The following is a 19,903-nucleotide window of genomic DNA, read 5'->3' as shown; positions in this document are numbered from 1 at the left end:
TGCTGGATCTCTTCGCTAATGGGGGAGGCTTTTATTTTGGATCTGGTGGTTTTTTCCAGGTAGGTGGTGGGATCTGTATTTAGGGGTTTGTATGTGGAGTCTTGGAGTAGGTTGGTTAATTTGGTTTGGTAGTCAGATGTGTTCATAACCACCGTGGCGTTGCCCTTGTCTGCTGGTAGGATTATTATGCTGGTGTCTTCTTTCAGGTTACGTAGTGCTGTCTGTTCCTCTTTGGGTAAGTTGCTTTTGGGTGGCTTGCTGGTACAGAGGATGTTGGTGATTTTGAGTCTGATTCTGTTAGCATCGTCGGGGTTGATTTTGGTCAGGCTGGTTTCAACTCCACATATAATGGTTTCAGTGGGGATGTGTTTGGGAGTGACTGCAAAGTTGAATCCTTTGGAAAGGACATTGGTTTCGGCTTTGGTGAGGATCCTATCTGAGATGTTATGCACTGTTTGTTTCATGTGTGGCTGTGAGGGAGGAGGGGTTTGTTTCTGGCGTTCTTGTAGTCTTCGGAGTTTGTTGGTGTGTGTATCTGTCTTGAGGGTGGTCTTTAAAAATACCAGAACCATTGCCAAAAATGAACATTTTAATAACAGAATAATCAGAGAAGCCATCGAGATAGAAAAATGCCCACACAAAAATGTCGAAACGTCGCCAAGACACTTCCAATTTTACGCGGGAGAAAACCCGAACAACCAAAGACCTACATACAAACACCCGCGAAAACCTCAGATGACGAATGTGACTTCGTCGAAACGTTGCCAAGACACTTTCAATTTTACGCGGGAGAAAACCCGAACAACCAAAGACATATATATATATATATATATATATATATATATATATATATATATATATATATATACATACATACATACATACATACATACATACACATATACATATACATATATACACACACACACATACATACATACATACATACATAAACACACACACACTTTGGTTATTCGGGTTTTCTCCCGCGTAAAATTGGAAGTGTCTTGGCGACGTTTCGACGAAGTCCCATTCGTCATCTTCAGGCTGGTGTTTTCAGCTTCGTTGCTCCTCGAAGCACGTGCAAACATGCAAAGAGGTTTGCAAACTTTACTAGGAAATTTCCAAACAAATAACAAGCAACAAGGAAAGGTGCATGGAAATGTGCATGTGCGCACACACATACACACACGCAACAAATCAAATTCCCTATGTATATCATTTAGCCAATTCTTAACCTGAACATTAGTTTCTCCATCATCAATGCTATACTGCATATCTTGTCTATCCAAAACTGAATTGAATACACACTATCTGCTTAGCTTAGCTATCTCTAGCCTCGCTATGAAAAGAAGAAAATATTTATTCTCCAAGAACATGCTCCCCTGTTTTAAAATGAAGAGCAAGCAGAAGTTCATAATAATAATAATAATAAAGTTGGAAGGGACCTTGGAAGTCATTGAGTCCAAACCCCTGCTCAGGCAGGAAACCCTACACCATTTCGGACAAATGGCTGTCCAGTCTCTTCTTAAAAACTTCCAGTGTTGGAGCATAAACCACTTCTGGAGGCAGGTTGTTCCACTGGTTAATTGTTCTAACTGTCAGGAAGTTTCTCCTTAGTTCTAGGTTGCTTCTCTCCTTGATTAGTTTCCATCCATTGCTTCTTGTCCTGCCTTCAGGCACTTTGGAGAATAGCTTGACTCCCTCTTCTTTGTGGCAAACCCTGACATATTGGAAGACTGCTATCATGTCCCCCCTCATCCTTCTCTTCATTAAACTAGACATATCCAATTCAAGCAACCGTTCCTTATATGTTTTAGCCTCCAGTCCTCTAATCATCTTTGTTGCTTTTCTCTGTACTCTTTCTAGAGTCTCAACATCTTTTTTACATCGTGGTGACCAAAACTGGATGCAGTATTCCAAGTGTGGCCTTACCAAGGCATTATAAAGTAGTATTAATATTTCACGTGATCTTGATTCTATCCCTCTGTTAATGCAGCCCAGCACTGTGTTGGCTTTTTTGGCAGCTGCAGCACACTGCTGGCTCATATTTAAATGACTAGGACTCTGAGATCCCTCTCACAGTTACTATTATTCAGCAAGGTACCCCCTATACTATACCTGTATGTACATTTGGTTTTTCTTGCCTAAATGTAGAGCCTTATTTTTTTCACCATTGAATTTTATTTTGTTAGATAGCGGCCAGTGTTCAAATCTGTCCAGGTCCTCCTGTATCTTAAGCCTGTCTTCTGGAGTGTTGGCTATTCCTGCCAACTTTGTGTCATCCACAAATTTGATGAGTTCCCCAACTATCCCCTCGTCCATATTTGTTTATGGAACTGTAGAATCCAAGATTAAAACATGCCAATCACAAGAGCCAAGGTGGCGCAGCAGTTAGAGTGCAGTACTGCAGGCCACTTTAGCTGACTGTGTTCAGCAGGTCAGCGGTTCAAATCTCACCGGTTCAAGGTTGACTCAGCCTTCCATCCTTCCGGGGTAGGTAAAATGAGGACCCAGATTGTTGGGGGCAATGTAAATATATATATACATTACTTACTGGTGTACACCGCTTAGAGAGTGCTTGCACTTAAAGCGGTATATAAGTCTCAAAAATAAATAAATAAATAAATGAACTTAAGTCCAAATTGCCTGTATATGTGATGCAATGTTCTGCTGAAGGAGAATTTGGGGACGAGGGGGTGTCAGCAGTAGTACTACAGCTTCCCAGGAAGGAGGCAGCATATTCCAGAGAGGGGTCCAAGATAAGACACTGCACAGTCCTGAACTGGATGATGGGGGAGGAAAAGATTCAGGGTAGCCACATCCTAGAAGAGAGGTGTCAAAATGGGGCCCTGCGTCACCTGCAGGCCACACCCACCCCGGCTCCGCAAAGGAAAAAAGTTACAATACGTCATGTGATGTGATCAAGTTTGACACCCATGCCCTACAATATCCCAAGGTATATCAGTTAGGATAGAATGTCACAGCTTTAGTTTGGCAAGATTCTATTAGGTGTACACAAGCAAGTAAACCCCTTGAGTGGGTCTCATTGTGTCGTTTCTGGGGCTTGGACCTGACACTATTCTTACTAAGTCAATTCTGAACTTGTATATAGGTAGTCCTCAATTACGATCACAATTGAGCCCAAAATTTCTGTTACATTTGTTACATGAGTTTTGCCCCATTTTATGACTTTTTTTGCTACAGTTGTTACATGAATCACAGCAGTTGTTAAGTTAGTAACACTGTTGTTAAATGAGTCTGGCTTCTCAAATGAATGAACTATTGTAAGTTGAGGACTACCTGTATCTATAGAACATCTTCTGTAAAGTGTATCATTTAATATCAACTTAAACCTACATCCTTACCCAAATATTTTTAAAGTCTTAGCGTTTAATTTTTTTTAGTATTCAGCTTCCTTGCTATTTTAGGTTTTTAATGGATTTAGAATTGTATGTTACTTCCTGTCCTTTCTCTCTGTCTCTGAAATTAAATTTGCTTCAAATCCAGAACATGCCATAGCTTTCAGAAATTCTACCGAATTGTTTTGGATTAGCCCTGGTTTCTCAACACTGTTTAATTATTCCTGTATAATTGTTTTTATATTATTTTATTGTATTGTAAGCTGCCCAGAGTTGCTCTGAATAGCAAAATGGGTGGCATATAAATAAATAAATAGGGACAGGTTTCAAATAAAGGAGAATATTTGTAGCTCATGGTTGACATGAAGGGTCCTTGGTGCTCTCTGATCTTGCTTGTTTTTTTTGCACATGTTTTATTACCCAAATTAGGTAACATCATCAGTGCTAGGGTTTTAAATAAAACAAAATCCAAAAGTGTTGAGTAGAGCAGGGCTGGTGTGCATCACCTCCTTTCTTTCCTCTTCTCCTCAACAGCTCCCATTATGCCATGCCTTATCACCATACTCACTCCAGCATTTCACAGCATGTCCCCCTCCAATCGCTTCAGACTTTATGACTGCCACTAATTCCCAGCAGCATATATCATTGGCCTGCCTTCTTTCTTATTTCCTCCCCCGTCAGCCATCACTACCTCAGACTGTAGCACCTGACTAGCCCTTCATCAATATCATTCTATCATCTTTCCTTCCCTCTCTCTTTGGCCTCCCCTCAGCCAAAACCACTTCTTCCCAAAATATGTGCCTCCAATCTGTGCATGGACCAAATAATCCAAATATTTGGGTTTCAGTTCAGGCAGGGGGTACAGTTTATGCATGGAATATTTTGTACATTCATACTCTATACTCTTTCTATTACCAAGAAAGGGCAATAATTTTGTGCAATTTAGATGGAAAGACATATCATCTAAGCAATAATTACATGGTGATGTCTTAAATTTCCTATGATAAATGCTCAAAATTTAATTTAAAAAAAGTAGCCTCCATAGTTATAATAAAGGCTAATAATACAAGTCCTCAGTAAATAAAACTTTTGTAAACATGAATTTGCTTCAGCTGGAATTAGTAAAGATTGCAGCAAAAACAGGTTCTTAGGGATTCAAACAAATAGGAAGGGCATTTGGGGGGGGGGGAATCTTAGCCTGATAGTTTCTTCTCTCATTCCAGCCCTTACACTAAAGAAGCTCATCATAGCCAAATTTTGCCCAAGTAAACCTGATCCATATAAACATGCTAAAGCTATACAAATAATTAAACTAAAGCTAGCACTTTTTCAATTACCCTAATAGCGTCAAGATAACCTACCACTATAGAGGTCCAAAGTCAACTTTCATTTGATGCCTAATAAACAGTAAGCTGTACCTTGGGAAAATCCATTTTCCCCTTTTATCACAGCCTATAAAGTATCAATCCACCATTCTACTGAGCAATTTCAAATAAATATATGCCACTGATTTGCCAACATTATTGATTCCTGTCCTACCATGTTCCTTTCCCTATTCAATTCATGCTAACTTAGACAGAAAGAGACAAGTGCACATATCTGTAACCTTTTGAATAAATCAACATTACACCTATACAATTATTCCCACTAATAAAACTAATTAGCACACTGTTCTAGTAATAATTGCATATAAAGATAAATTTATTCCTAGGATAGCAGGGAGTCAGCAACACACTGACATGCCCATAAATTCAAAACTCCTAATTTTAAAACATTTGATTTGCAGTACATTTGCATAAAATTTTAATTTTTTCTCAATTATCATAATAATTTTAAAATGTTCTTAGTCTCAATTTAATATTCAAACATTTAATATTTATTTAATATTCATTCTCACTGGGTAAGAATGCTGGGTGACTCTCAGCCCAAGCATACCTCATAGAGTCATTGTTGTGGGGAAAATAAGAGGTAGAAGGAGCATTATGTAAATTTACCACCTTAAGTGATTTACAAAAATAATAAAGGCGAGATAAAAATCTAATAAATAAATAAATTGAAATTACTCAAGTCTTGCAAGATTTTTGAATTTTTTACTGAGGCAGAGTCTGAGACCTAGATGCCAAATGACTTATCTGCACATGCAGAACTGAAATTAATAATGCTTAAGAAATATAACTATACTCTGCCATACTGAAAATGTACCATTAAACGTACATATACAACAAACCTGCATTATACAGTGCCACACACATACACCAAGAAAGTTAGGTACATGTATACAGACTACAGACAAAACATCATCACTCTGATAATCTCCACTAACCATATGTAGTACCAGAGACAATCAAATAATTTAAAAGATAATGGATATTAAGAGTTGTATGAAGATTTAGATTCTATTCCAAAATGGTGCTTTTCAAGGTATGGATAGGATGAGTCCATAGCACTTCTCTATAACTCTTTAACACAGCCATGTCTTTTCCTGGAACAACTGGCAGCTGTGCAATTTCCAAGAAAGGGTCAGTTGGTTTTAAAAGTTAGAGGCAAGTGCTATGCCCATTCTTTAAATTGTATCTTTGGAATGAAATCTGAACCACTGCACAGTCCAACTGATTAATGGCTTTTGGTTTGCAATATGGCAGATATTCTCTTTCCTTTTCTCTAAATTGAAAGAATTTAAAAAAAAATATTTTAAGACCAGTTGTTACAAAGAGCCTGGCTAGTACCCAAAAAAAACAAACAAACAAAAAAAAACAGGCACACAGATATTCACTGTCAATATATTGGCCACTGCAGACTTAATAAAATATCATCCCTTTAATGCAAGAAAACTGAGGTCAGTTTATATGATCAATGCCAATTAATGTCCTAATATCTTAGGGAATCACATTTTTCTTTAGTGAATATAACACAAAGGCAGCAGGCCTTACTGCTGAAACTAAAATATAAAGCAACAAATAAATGTTACATTTTAATAAATATTGAAGACATGCTGAGGAATTTTTTCTCTAACTTTAATGTATAAAGGAACCAAAGCTCAAAATTTCTTTGCTTATGTCAAATTCTCAGCTGAATGAGATGCAAGAAAGAAAAATAAACTTGAGAAAATAAGTACTTAAACAGTTTTTGCATTTATTTTTGTAGCATAGTTCAAAAATGAATAGTAAAATAAGATGGTATTTTCAATATGCAGCAAAAATACTTGATTCATATAGATAAATTTATTTTATAATGAATAAATTATTTGCTTTTGCTAAGCACTATTAGTACTTACTAAAAATCAAGTAAAACTTTTTTAATCCTAGGCTCAAGAAATTCATTAGTGCTTCTAATAGTAAAACTATTTATTTTAATCACAATCAGTTATTTAATACATTCAGATCATAAGAGCTATTCAATGTAATCAATACATGACAACCATTCTTGTGACTGGTGTTAATACAAACAAAACATATTCTTTTTAAGGCTACATGTTTTATCAAAAAACCTCAAAAGACTTAGTTCATCAATACTGATCACACTAGAACAATTGTCAAAACAGCCATGTATTTCAGCAAAATAGTTATTTCACCAAAGGCTTTCATTTATAGATTTAAAAGTTAAGAATTTTCAGTAACTAAATATGTGCAAAGTTACAGTGGCAGGAACATAGCTTCTTTGAGTACAATGAAACAATAGAATTGCCCAGAAAACATGGGAAAGGAAGTTTAGTCAAAGATGAATGACCTAAGCTATTTTTTTTCTTTAACAACAGAAAACAAAGAGGTTTAAGAGTGGCACTTCAACTGTCTTCAATCATGTTAATTATGTTTTATTCTTTGCTTACAAGTCTAATACCAAACACTGATTTGTGAGAGTTTAATTCACTAAGTTGTCAAGACAAAAAGTTTTGAAATTCTAAGACATCCACAAGTCCAGACAACAAAAGGCATAACGTGTCTGAACATATATAATTAACTTAGAAATCTTGAACGATAAGCTAAGTATTCTGAAATTATTTTTCTGGCAATGAATTCAAAGATTGCTAAAACTTTGTTCACATTCCCAGAAAAGTAGGTTCTATAATCTTTCTTTGCCAACATGTTAACCAAAAACAATCACACTGAAGCATCATTGATGTTTTAGGCTTAAAACATTATTATTAATAGCTTCCAAATTTGCCAAATAATATACTTATACAGTGAAGGCTGAAAATTCAAAACATTTAAAATGTGCAGGCTTTTTTTGGCTTCTATTTATTTTGCTTAAATATTCAGAACATTTGAAATTCTCTAAAGCTGCTCATATTTACTTGAATGCTAAATAGTTTCCCATTTAAGATGCTTTTTGAAAATTTCTTTGTAAGGGAATCAATAATTTGTTATTCTATCTGAAAGAGCAGATAAGACTGTAAAGTCAGACTGTATCTTTTTAAAAAGCTTTTTGTTCAGGTGAATGTTATGATTTCACATCCTTAGAGAAGAAAAGCAGGCAGCTTTCTGACAAGGAATACTTCACTGATGAACCATTTATCATGCTGTACTTGAAACATAGTAATCAATAGTTTAAAATTTTTGCCCAGGACAAAAATGCAAATGAAACTTTTACAACAAAATTATTCACTGAGAAAACAGCTTTCAAATAGCTATATAGCCTACCTGAAGCCCTCGCCTTCTCAGAATGCTGGACTCGTCCATTCTCTCCCTCATTCCTTCTATAACAATATAGCCATGCTCTAGCATCTCAGACTTCGGCTCACTTATTCAGATTCTAGCAGCTGCTAAACACTTACATCACAGTTTATCTGATTGGAAAGGAATAGTCAGCTGACTTTAGCCAGTTATTCACTCAGCAACTTCTGAGCTCATGCATGTTTGCAGTACTGTATTACAAAGCAGCAAGTGGGCTCCAGACACCTAACAAATTTATCTAGACAGGAGTAGCTATTTGACAGAGGAAATCCTGCAAGAGGATTGTTATTCACACAGAACAATGCGCCTGCCATCCTGTGCACCGTCTATAGATCAAGTTTTTGAGAGGAAGTGATGAGGTTAAAATGCCTGAGTTAATCAGCATGGCACCTAAAGTGAAGAGAAAAATTAAGAAAAACTAAAAAACAGAGCTGGATAGTCAAACAACGTAATAAACTGATTCTAAAAACAGTGCCTGTTATTTAGCTACCTAGGAAATAAGAATTGTGTCAGGATACAAAACCATTTAAAATATAAGTACACAGAGGATTAATATTTGATAAAATACAATTATTAGTTAGAAACTTCACCTATGTTCAAAAAGAAAGCCATAGACAGAAATATTATTTCTACTATCAAGCATAATTTCATAATTCTCAGTTGTTTATTCTAATCGTTTTCATTTTATTCCAATCCTAAACAGAAAAGTGCTTAATGCTGATATTTAGATCACTGCATATTGCAAAACTAATGTACCACAACACTCAAGATATATTTAAAGCTTTAAATTCTGCTTTCTGTATTTCAGTAGAGAAGAATGACTGAATGTCAAAGGGAAATAAAAATCAGCTTGACAACTAAACAAAGCCTCATATATTTTTTTGAGTTCATGATTTCTAGACAAATTTCAAAAGAAAAGGGGAAAGCTATTTGATTTTACTTATCAGTATAAGCTTATGTTATCACAATTATTGATTTTTTGAAGCTGTCATCAGGCTATTAAACTTGAAATCAATTGATTAGATTATCATTAAAAATTGCTTAGGGATTTAAATGTCTACCTACCAAGTAAATTGATTGCATTTCATGCTTCATAAATGGGCTCTGCCATTTTCTTTAGACTTACATAACAAATTCTCGCAAACACATATTTAAATCCCCACTAAAAAGTATCCTTTTTAATATATGAATAAAAATATATGAAGATTAGTTTTTGGAAGCAACTTTAAGTTAATTCACAAAATTTAAGGATACATAAGCAACCAGACACCATCAAAACCAGAGGATAGAATTAGTGCAAGATTGGAAGATGTGGAGAGACCTGGCCCTAGAGAATTGCCAAGAGTCGGAGGTAATTGAATGGATAATATCATCATCATCAAGCAAAAGAAAGAAAATGAAATATTTCTGTCTACAGATAGTCCCGTGACCATTTCTTTTACAACAGTTCAAAGTTAAGATGGCCTTGGAAAAAGTGATCTGATAGTTAGTCTTGAAGTTAATAGGAAATTCTCTTTCTTGGTTAAAGGAAGCAATTATTAGTGTTAAGAAATTGGCTCTTTTGGAAATTGGCAGTTTTTATCCTTTATGTAATTAAATAGCACAGAGAAAAATAAAAAAATTAGAAAAATAAAAGCAAACTAACAAAAATAGTAGATGTAAAAAAATTGTGTATGTGTAAGTTCATGTGCATGTGGAGAGGGAGAGGGAGAGAGAGGGGGAGGGGAGGGGGAGGGAGAGGGAGTGGGAGAGAGGGAGAGGAAGAATAGTGGAAAACTGGAACAGCGGCCATCAGCAGCTATGAACTCTGGTGATGCACTGTGTCTTTGCAGTGGCCTCTGAAAGGCCTTGAATGGCAGAGCTGCCTAGCAGTCCATAGGAAAAATAAAGGTTGGACAGGTCTGCAAATGGGAGCTTAAACACTTAACACTGCGACATTTTCAGTAGCCTTTTTCTGGATCGGGAAGCCTAACTTATAGTAATATGCCTTAATCCCTTCCTCTTGCATTACAGAACTGCCTTCTTCGTGGGGCTTCCCTTGAAGAGCATTTGGAAGTTGCAACTGGGCAAGAGTGCATTGGCATGGGACTTCATATTACACCTCTGCTGCATGAAATGCACTGGCTTCTAGAAGGTTTCCACATGAAATTAAAGGTGCTGACTGTTGCTACAAAGTTCTACATGGTGTAGTGACAAGTTTGTTATGGGACTGCCTGTCAAACATATGCTCCCCCTATACATCAGGCCAGAGATAACTTAGATCAGATCTATGGTTGACCTGACAGCTGTGAACTCTCAAGCAGTTGCCAAGCCCACAACAAGGATTTAAGTCCTGTAATGCCAAAGACTTGGGGAACTCCCCTGCCAACCCAGAACCTTATGGATTCAGTATGTTATCTAACTTTCCCTTACCAATACATTCTCCTTTTCCAAAAAAAGGTCACATCCAAAATATTCATACACACTACTTGGCGATTGGTACCAACTATGAGGATGATTTTGATGTATACTCAGCAACCCCTGTTCATGATTTCAAGCTGAACAACCTCCCTCCTCTATTACAAATCTCACATACAATATCCTACTGCATTTGTCTATGGAGCTTCTCAGTCATCCAGATCGTGGTTGTCCCATTTCACTTCTTTAGTTCAGAATGAATGGTGGAGAATGGAAGGATTTATATTCCTTGCAGTCACCTGGTCATTAGCATCCTCCACACCCATCTGCACTATTCAGATGGCCCTGAGGGCACAAATAAATCTCCAAGTAGTCTCAACAATTCTCAGAGAGAATGCTAATGACCAGATGACTACAAGAAAAATAAATCTTTTTATTCTCCACCATTTTCCATCATTCAGTCAGAACTGAAAAACCTTCTTGGATGAGAAGTGAAATATCTTCAAGGAAAAACAAAGAAAGTCCAATTGCCTTTTGAAAAAGCACCTTTGGATATCCTACTTCAGTGGTGGCGAACCTATGGCACGGGTGCCAGAAGCGGCACTCAGAGCGCTCTCTGTGGGCATGCGCGCCGTCGCCCAGTCCTAGGCCTTCAGCTGGGTTTTATAAAACCTTTTCGCTTTAGGCCTCGGCTGCCATGTACAAAAAAAAAAGGTTCAATCAGTCAATTTAAACTTCTCGCGGGAAAAAAAGTTCTTCAAAGTTGGAATTGATTGATTGAACTTTTTAGTCCCACCCATTCTGCTGTTAACACCACAGCCACACCCACTCATTGGGCCACACCCACCCGGCACCCAACGATGCATAAGTGTGTTGCAGTTTGGGCACTGAGTTTCTAAAAGATTCGCCATCACTGTCCTACTTCATTCCCTTTCCTATCCCACGCTCAACAAAGACATGGAAAAATTCAGAAACCAAATCACCTACAGATGTAGATAACTAAGGTACACCCCTACCTCCTCCAACCCTCACCCAGTGGATAGCAGTTAATATGCTGAAATTGACAAGCATGACACTGTTCCATTTGCCCTGTCCAAGGGCAGTCACAAGATACTCCACTCTCAAGATCAGCGGCCCACTACTGCTTCATTGCCATTTAGGATAATAGTATTTATCCAAAACTCATGAGACACCAGCCTAATGATCACTGTGGCTGCCAGCATCCAGGAAGACAGATCCAAGATGTAATAGAGGTATTCCTCGACTCATAACAGTTCAGTTAGTGAACATTTGAAGTTACAACAGCACTGAAAAAAGTGACTTATAACAGTTTTTCACACTTAAGGGCATGCTGTGGACCCCCATTAATCAAGGAACTTCAGCTAATAAGATCCAGAAGATCCTTTTTTGCTCCCACCTTCTGGAACCTCATGCTGCTGGAGTAAAATATTCCCCCACTTTCTTGGTCTTTCAAAAGGTCCCCTAAACCTGGTTCTGCCAATTGGCTGGGAGCCCCAATGGAAGTATTCCACACTGAAAGTGGTTTGTGGACCAAGAAGAAAATCTCACCTCCATCACATTCATATGCTGGAGCCTAGTTAACCAAACTGTTGTTAATTTTAATATTTTTAGTGTTTAATGTTTTTATATCTTTGTTTTTATGATGTTGTAAGAGTTGTTTGGTAGTGAGATGGGTAACATATACATGCGGATTTTCTTTATGCATTGTGTCTGGATTATAGCATCAATATAGCCTGAAAAAAAGAATCAAAATGCAACCATATATTACAATTTTCTTATCAATGTAGAAGTGACTATAGATATATCTAATCAATTATACTTGAAATCCAAAACAGTAGGGCCCATGAAGCCATCCAAAATTTGGTGCTAGTCAAATATTATATACAAGGTATAATTTAATATTCAGAAAAATACTGAAGTAAAGATGTCACAATAATGGTAGCTTTTCAGCTTCTGGTAAAATTGGGAAAAACAAATTAGGCTGATTCATTTCAAATTTATTTCAAAATAAACCAAGGGATGAAACTGCTGAAGAATATCCCTAGGTGAGCATGCAGGAGAAACAAATAATTTGTTTTGTTATTAAGCTTAAGGACATTCTCCCAGCCAATTTAGGGACTGACAAGCACATTAAAAAAAAGTAGGAACTTTTTTTTTAAAAAAAAAAAAAACCTACTAGGAAGATATTTAATGAACAAAAACATGTCTTCTCTAAAGTTTGTTTATCTGAATATTTTCCATTCATGGTAGAAGAATACCATGGTAAGGTCCAAGGTTCTATTTTCCTTCTGTGTCTGAAAGCTATTCCAAAGGGGCTTATCGACAGATGATAAATGGAAATGAAGTTTCTCATTTACCAAATGTTCTTATGCTGATATTTCCTCAATTAGCCAAACTGTACTAGCAAGAGACTATAGAGAAAAATGTAACTGAACAATCAGAAAGCTCAAAGAAAGAACTGAATCTTTTCTTATACTGTAGATAATATTTAAAGATTACATATTGAACAGAATAAAATAGAAATAGAGAAAGAAATTGTGTCTGATGTGGATGGAGATCCAACTATAATTCCTGGATTACCGCCAATAACACCAAGTCCTGAAGTAGATTCACAACTAGGGGCTGCTCCACATTTGGGTAGCACTATTAGGCACTCCACATATGCCCATGTGTCTCTGTGTGCGCTAACTTTCTAAATTTAACAGTATCTATATTTTGGCAGGAAGGGTGTTACTGTATTGGATTATTTCTGTAATTCTTCGATTAATTGATTATGTGCCATATTTTGCTTTTGACTCCTAATGACCACATAGATAGATTTGTTATCTTATTATACTGCTTACAACCCATTGAATCATACTTTGTTATATTTACTAACCTAAAGAGATAAACAGAATGACCATGAGATGACAAAAACAGTGGGAGTGGGAGAAACTTCTGACTTCTTGCCAATTTCCCGATTGATTTTGCTTGTAGGAAGTTAACTGGAACATTGGAATTCACGACCACATGGTTGCAGCTGACCTTGGCAATACTGTAGTTGTTTGTGCATACAGCTGGTCTGGAGATTCTTGAAATTTCAACTTCCCAGAAGTAATACCTAAACCACTTCCTCAATCTACTTTCCCTCTCCGAATTCCAGGTAACACAGATGGATGATATCCCAGCCTCCATATCAGATTCTGCCCAGGAGGAATCAAGACAGTGGCATCTCTAAACAATTTTGCCTATCTTCTTCAATTTTGAAGTATAGTCAAACCTTTCTAAAAGACAATGTATCACCCTACACATGAAAGGAAGCCAATAGCTTGCCAACACAATAAGGGAGACATAATGATGCTTTTCCTCCTGTATTGTCAAAGTATGGGCTTATATCTGAGATTGTAACTGTGACTGATCAGGTCCAGTTTCAGTCTTTCTTTGCAGGTAATCCAAGGATTGTTTCTATGACTCCCTTCATCTCCTAAACCAAGGTGCATCCAGGAATGGCAATCAGGAAAAGAAAAAACCATTCAGGGGAATTTCATCAAAAGCCTGGGTTGCCCAAGGCTACAGGGGCACACAATCCAAGTCATGATGACCTATTGTGGCATATCTATTTGACAATGTACTGATGGTATTAGCAAAATGCTGATAAGAGTCTGAAGAAATAATAGGTATTTTATCAGATTATACTCCCAATTAAAAAGTATACAAAATGAGTCTACTAATAATACACTTGCAAAAGGGAGTTATCTTCAGATTACTAGGCATTAAAAAAAGAACATGAAAATGCATGTTGGAATGCGTAAGGTATCTCAGGAAACCAAAATACAAAATAAAACTAAAATCCAAGAAGTCTCAAAGAATTACATAATCATTTTCTCTGAGATCAACTCCAGAGGAATACAAACACTTAAACATCACTTCATATAGATGCTATATAATAGAAATACATTTTTTATATTTTTTGTTTCTTTTAGATTTGCAATCATACCACTACCTACAATTTATTTCTAGGGGCTTCTAAGCAAAGCACTAGGTAGTTAGACCCAATTTCAGATAATTTCATTTAGTTCCATGAATTTAAATGGACTCCAAAAAATGGTAGAGGACAGGAAGACCTGGAAGAACATTGTCCATGGGTTGCAATGGGTCGGACGCGACTTCGCAATTAACAACAACAATCTAGTTCCATTCTCTTAAAACAGGCATGTCAAACTTGTGATGTCACGTGACGTTGTGCAACGCATCACGATTTTTTCCCCAATGCCGGCAATGGGGTGGGCGCAGTTTCTACATGACACATCCGGCCCCCGGGTCTTAAAAAGTTTGACTAAATTTACACATATTAAGTCATAATGTAATTTGTTTTTGGCTAAGTGATTTATAAAAATCCAGGCAATATGGATTAGTCACCAAACCATAGCTAAATCATGGTTTAAGTGCAACATGTATCAGACTGTGGTTTAGCGTATCAGTATTTTTTAGCTTAATTACTTAATTCCCCTCTTAAGGCAGCTAGCCTCCCTAAAATTCCTGCTTTCATACCAGAAGCTGTGGGAAAATTCGACTTAAAGGAAATACATGCTGCTTAAGGTTAAAAAAAAAAAATGCACCACTGGGACTACCATGACCTGGATGACTAAGAATAGACAATTTTTTAAAAAAAAAAATCATATTTGCTGCTTCTTTCCTTGGATCCCTAGCAGTATTATTTTCCTCAATTCAAAATTGAATTTTGTTTTTCTAATATGGACTATCTCTTTCCTTCAGTCATCTTCTTTTATAGCTTATCCTTTCATTTCCATGCCATTTTTTTTTGCAATCCTCGCTATATCATAGCACTATTGTGTTTCTAGCACCTGTAAATATCTTCAATTCTAACTAAACAGATAATTCTTCATTTGCTATATCACAGCACATTAAATCCATTTTCATAACATATACATGGTTTATGCATAAAGCATAACATAATGGTAGCCTGTACTGAACTATTGCAAGATGCTGATCACATTTTAATACATTTCTGCCCATATAATTTCTTTTTAGACGAGAGAGGGTCCCTCATTTACTGAATCATTTAAAAATGTTTATAGAATTTCTAAACGCTGAATTACTAAATTATTACCTTTTCTGTTCTCTAAATAGATACACCTTCTATTTTTAAAATGAAATAAAAATAGATCTATAATGATGACAACCAATATATTGGTCCCCCTTCTCATCATCTTTGGGAGGGCTTCCCAAAATACAGATTATTTGAGGTGGAAAAAATAGGACCTGTTAGTATCAAACTTGCAAGTTATGCCAAAATATCATCCTGGAGCTTTAAATATATATAGAAAGCATTGCTATTTAAGTTTCTTGCTTCACTTTCAACTTTTTAAAAAGATTCCAGGAGGGGTGAAAGAGAAACAAGGACATTTTGGAGTAGAGGTGAAAGGTACATTTCTTATCAAAGGCCAATGATAAAGATAAAAATACAGGTTTGTATTTAGCCATTAGCAAAGTCTACAATAGGATTATGCCAATCTTACCATCAAATCTACTATGAAAAATATTGATTTTCTGTCAGAAAGCATCACTTTGAGAAGAGGCACATATGGCCACAATCACATTATACACACATCTGGCGTGCGCATGTGCACGCATACGTCCACCACCATCCCCCACAAATAGATGGATAGATAGATAGTTACAAGCTGGAGGGAACAATATAGGATAAAATGAAGTTTTTGAAAGAGTACATCTATGCAGTAACAAATATATAACAAAAAATTGTAAAATAAAACTACTTTCTGCTACGTGCTTAGATCAGGTGAAAAACAACATAAAAATCCAAAAAGATATTCTCAGATACAGAAGTAAACTAAATGACAAAACTTATTGTTTTTTTCAGAAATATCTCCTTCAGCTTTCATATGCTAGATTTAAACATATATCATTTTGCAAATAAAATAGAAATCACTGAATACAAATAGCAAATCTAAAATTCTATTACATTCTGAAAGTAATTTTTACAAAGTATGCCAGTCCCTATCTATTGAGGCACATTTAATATCCTTTTTGGGCTTTTCAATATTGCTGCCAGAAGGTAAACTCAGGCTGCAAAACAACTTTTGATTATTTTTGTGCAGTACAATATGTTATGGTGCAATATGCATCAGAAAACAAGTGTTCTGCCAATATCATGACATTCACACAAAGATTCTTCCAACTTCTAATAACCCTAAGCTTGCTAAACCAGATGTTTCTGACAGAACAAAGTATAAACTCTGCAATATCTCTGATACAGTTGATAATCACTTAAAGGAAGTACTTTTAATAACTTCATCATACATTTTCTGTATCAACGCTCATGTCTAACCACATTTTATTATCCAACTGAAGTTAATTTTAAAGCACCTTCTTCTATTTATCCAATAAGAATTAATTCTAGACCGTACCAGAAATATTTGCTGGGACACAGTCCTAGTCAAATACATCATGGTTAATTACCAGATGTTAAGCAACTCAGGAAAAATATCACACAAGAGGCCTTAAAGATTGGACAGTTACTACTCACTCGGTTAGTGATAGAAACATTTCCCATTGGGACATATTTGGATAATTATTGAGGCACTGGTGCACCTGCCTGAAATTCACCAACTGCAGTGAATGACCAGATTTCTATAGAGGCTGGTGGAAGACTTCTTCAATCAGTAAATAAGTAATATCAAAATTGTAGCATACTGTAAAGCTACATAGGGTCCTCAGATATACAATTAAAATATTATAACTGCTTAAGTATTAATTGGTATCTCTAATGTCAATTATTAGAAAGGAAAAGGTGAGAAGAGCAGAATTTTTTTCCAACAGTAATAACTCATGTAAGATAAACATAAGATTAGTGTTTGGTTATTTGAAAAAACATTTGGTTATCTGGAAAAAAAACTGCCCAATATTCCTTCCCAATTTTTTTTTAAATTTAGTATACTACTTTAGAAATGGAACGTTATTACTTTATGCTATTTGGTATGTGGCATTCCTATGTCGGATAGTGGATTTTAGCACTTTTCCTCCACATCGGCTTTGCCAAATTGTTATCTTTTTAAATGTCACTTCTACCCTACTTTAGACTGTTTTAATCAAATTGTCACTATGATTCATAACAAATGCTGCAAAAACAAAACAAAGTAAAAGTTCCAGATATTCCAGAACTTGTAATGTCTCTGGTGGTAACAATAGAAATTCAGTATCAAAATTTTAAAACCACCCATCTCCTCACAGAGGGACTCTGGACAGTGTACAAATAAAATACTAAAAACATCAAAATTGTATATAAAATGTTTAAAACAGACAAGCAGTGTTAAAAAATTATTAAATGGTGGGAGGAGGGCTTTCAGGACAGTAACCAGCCCCATGGCTGTGGGCTATTCCTGCCAGCTTAATGTCATCTGCAAATCTGCAATAGGTTGACCCCCCTCTTCTTTGTGGCAGCCCCTCAAATATAGGAACACTGCTATCATGTCACCTCAAGACCTTTTCATTAAAGTAGACATACCCAATTTCTGCAACCGTTCTGCATATGTTTAACCTAATTAATTTAATTTAATTTAAACCTTTAAAGTTAAAGGAAAAAGTTGATGGTTTTGAAATATTATTGTTAATGTAAAGTTGTTTAAATGTATATCCAGAGCTGTAGATAAACAGCCCCAAAGTGCAATCTATATGTATTATATTGTATTGTATTGTATTCTTTGTATTGTATATATAGTAATATATATTTGTAATTTTGTAATATAATACCAAGGTTCCCACTTTATTGTTACTTGAAAGGAAAAAGGGAAAAAAGCTACTCAAAAGCAGATGGGTATAGGAATATGGTTCCCTTGAATGACATTACAGGTAGTCCTCAACTTATGATCAGAATTGAGCCCAAGATTTCCATTGCTAAGCAAGACAGGTGTTAAGAGAGTTTTGCCCTATTTTATGATTCTTCTTGCCACAGTTATTAAGCAAATCACTGCAGTTATTAAGTGAACGTTCTGGTCGTTAAGTGAATCTGGTTTCCCCCACTAATTTTGCTTGTCGGAATCTGGCTGGGGAGATGACGAATGATGATCACATGACCCCGAGACAGTGTAAGAATGCATGCCAGTTGCCAAGCACCCAAATTTTGATCAGGTGACCCTAAGGATGCTGCAATGGTTGTAAGTGTGAAAAACGGTCATAAGTCATTTTTTTTCCAGTGTCGTAATTTGAAATGATCACTAAAAAAATGATTGTTCGAGGACTAACTGTATGGAATTAGTCCCACTACCAACAAATGCTTATAGGTACTTACGGTATTTGAAGTAAAAGATATATTTATTAAGAAATATAAGATTAAAAAAGCCTCCCTTTTAACTAACAACTTTACAGGAAAGCTGTGATTAAGTCTCAAGTAAGAGAATGTGTGTTCTCTTGTTCTTAAACACAGAGATTCCTTTAACTAATAGAACAGCTGAGAAACAGCAGGAATTGAGTGTGAAGTCCTCAGCCCACACCTATTTATTTCTCACTATCAGCCCAAGTGATCAAATAGCTCATAGGTACAAAGGAATGATACCATCTTCAACCATTTTCCTCTTCAGAATGAATGAATGAATGAATGAATGAATGAATGAATGAATGAATGAATGAATACTCTCACACCCTTTTGTAATTCCAGGAAATTAAACAGTACTGCAAATTAAGGGTGAAACATCAAAGGAAAAGTTGAAAGACTACTGCACAACAGTAGGAAATTGAGTTTAGTATCTGGTTGAAAAAGAAAGAAAACTACTAATACTTTCTCAACTGAGTGGCATCTAATCAGAAAGCTTCCAAGGACACCGCCTTCTAAAACCTCCCTTCATAGACCAAACCAAGAAGTGTGTTCTGGAGAAAGATCCAGAACTGTCACTGTCTTGATCATAAACAGTGGGTTCTAATTGAGTGATCTGAATAAGCACAAGATGGGAAGGTTCAAGAGAGAAGAGTCTCAACTCAGAACAGCTGTAAGTTTTGAATCTTTACAACCAGTTTTTAAAAAGCAGTGGAAAATAAGAAATATGAATTGGTTGTGGGGAGTTTCTACAATTCTGAAGCTGCACTTAGTCAATTTTAATAAAATCTCTATTCTGAATTCCAGATACATGAGCACAATTCCAAAATTGTACTCTTCCTATTACATTCATAAAAATTGACACAAATAACAATAAATATTTCATTTTTTTTTGTTTAATATCCCTGTATGTGTTTTAATCCTCCTGTATAATCAATAAGCATTAGTTAAGTGCTTGGTTTGGAAGAAGTCAGTTCATCTAAAACTATATTTTGTTTTGAGAATCCTAACACAGGACAATGTTATAATAATTGCAATGTTTTATGTACTAAATAGTTAAGAAACACAATAATAAAATGCATGTAGAAATATAAATGTATTTCTCAGGGGAAAAGGGGGATTCC

The 19,903-nt window shown here is 35.9% G+C and overlaps 1 protein-coding gene across 5 annotated transcripts in view; it reads right to left on the bottom strand.

The window, feature by feature from the left end:
* MAST4 (microtubule associated serine/threonine kinase family member 4) overlaps positions 1 to 19,903 on the bottom strand; it is a 207,803-nt gene that overhangs the window by 147,426 nt on the left and 40,474 nt on the right. The window contains exon 1 of one of the 5 annotated variants that reach the window (XM_039365262.1): positions 8,000 to 8,098. The exons of the other annotated variants lie outside the window; for them this stretch is intronic. Coding sequence (XP_039221196.1) covers positions 8,000 to 8,083 — 84 coding nt within the window. The 5' untranslated portion in view covers positions 8,084 to 8,098. Of the gene's footprint in view, positions 1 to 7,999; positions 8,099 to 19,903 lie in introns of those variants that run through there. 5 annotated transcript variants of the gene reach the window in all.

The sequence above is a fragment of the Crotalus tigris genome, unplaced genomic scaffold (genome assembly GCF_016545835.1).
Source record: "Crotalus tigris isolate CLP2741 ecotype Arizona unplaced genomic scaffold, ASM1654583v1 scf7180000017592.2434428, whole genome shotgun sequence".
Classification (NCBI taxonomy): Eukaryota; Metazoa; Chordata; class Lepidosauria; order Squamata; family Viperidae; genus Crotalus; species Crotalus tigris.
The sequence above is the reverse complement of the archived record's forward strand: the minus strand, read 5'-3'. Positions and strand labels throughout refer to the sequence as shown.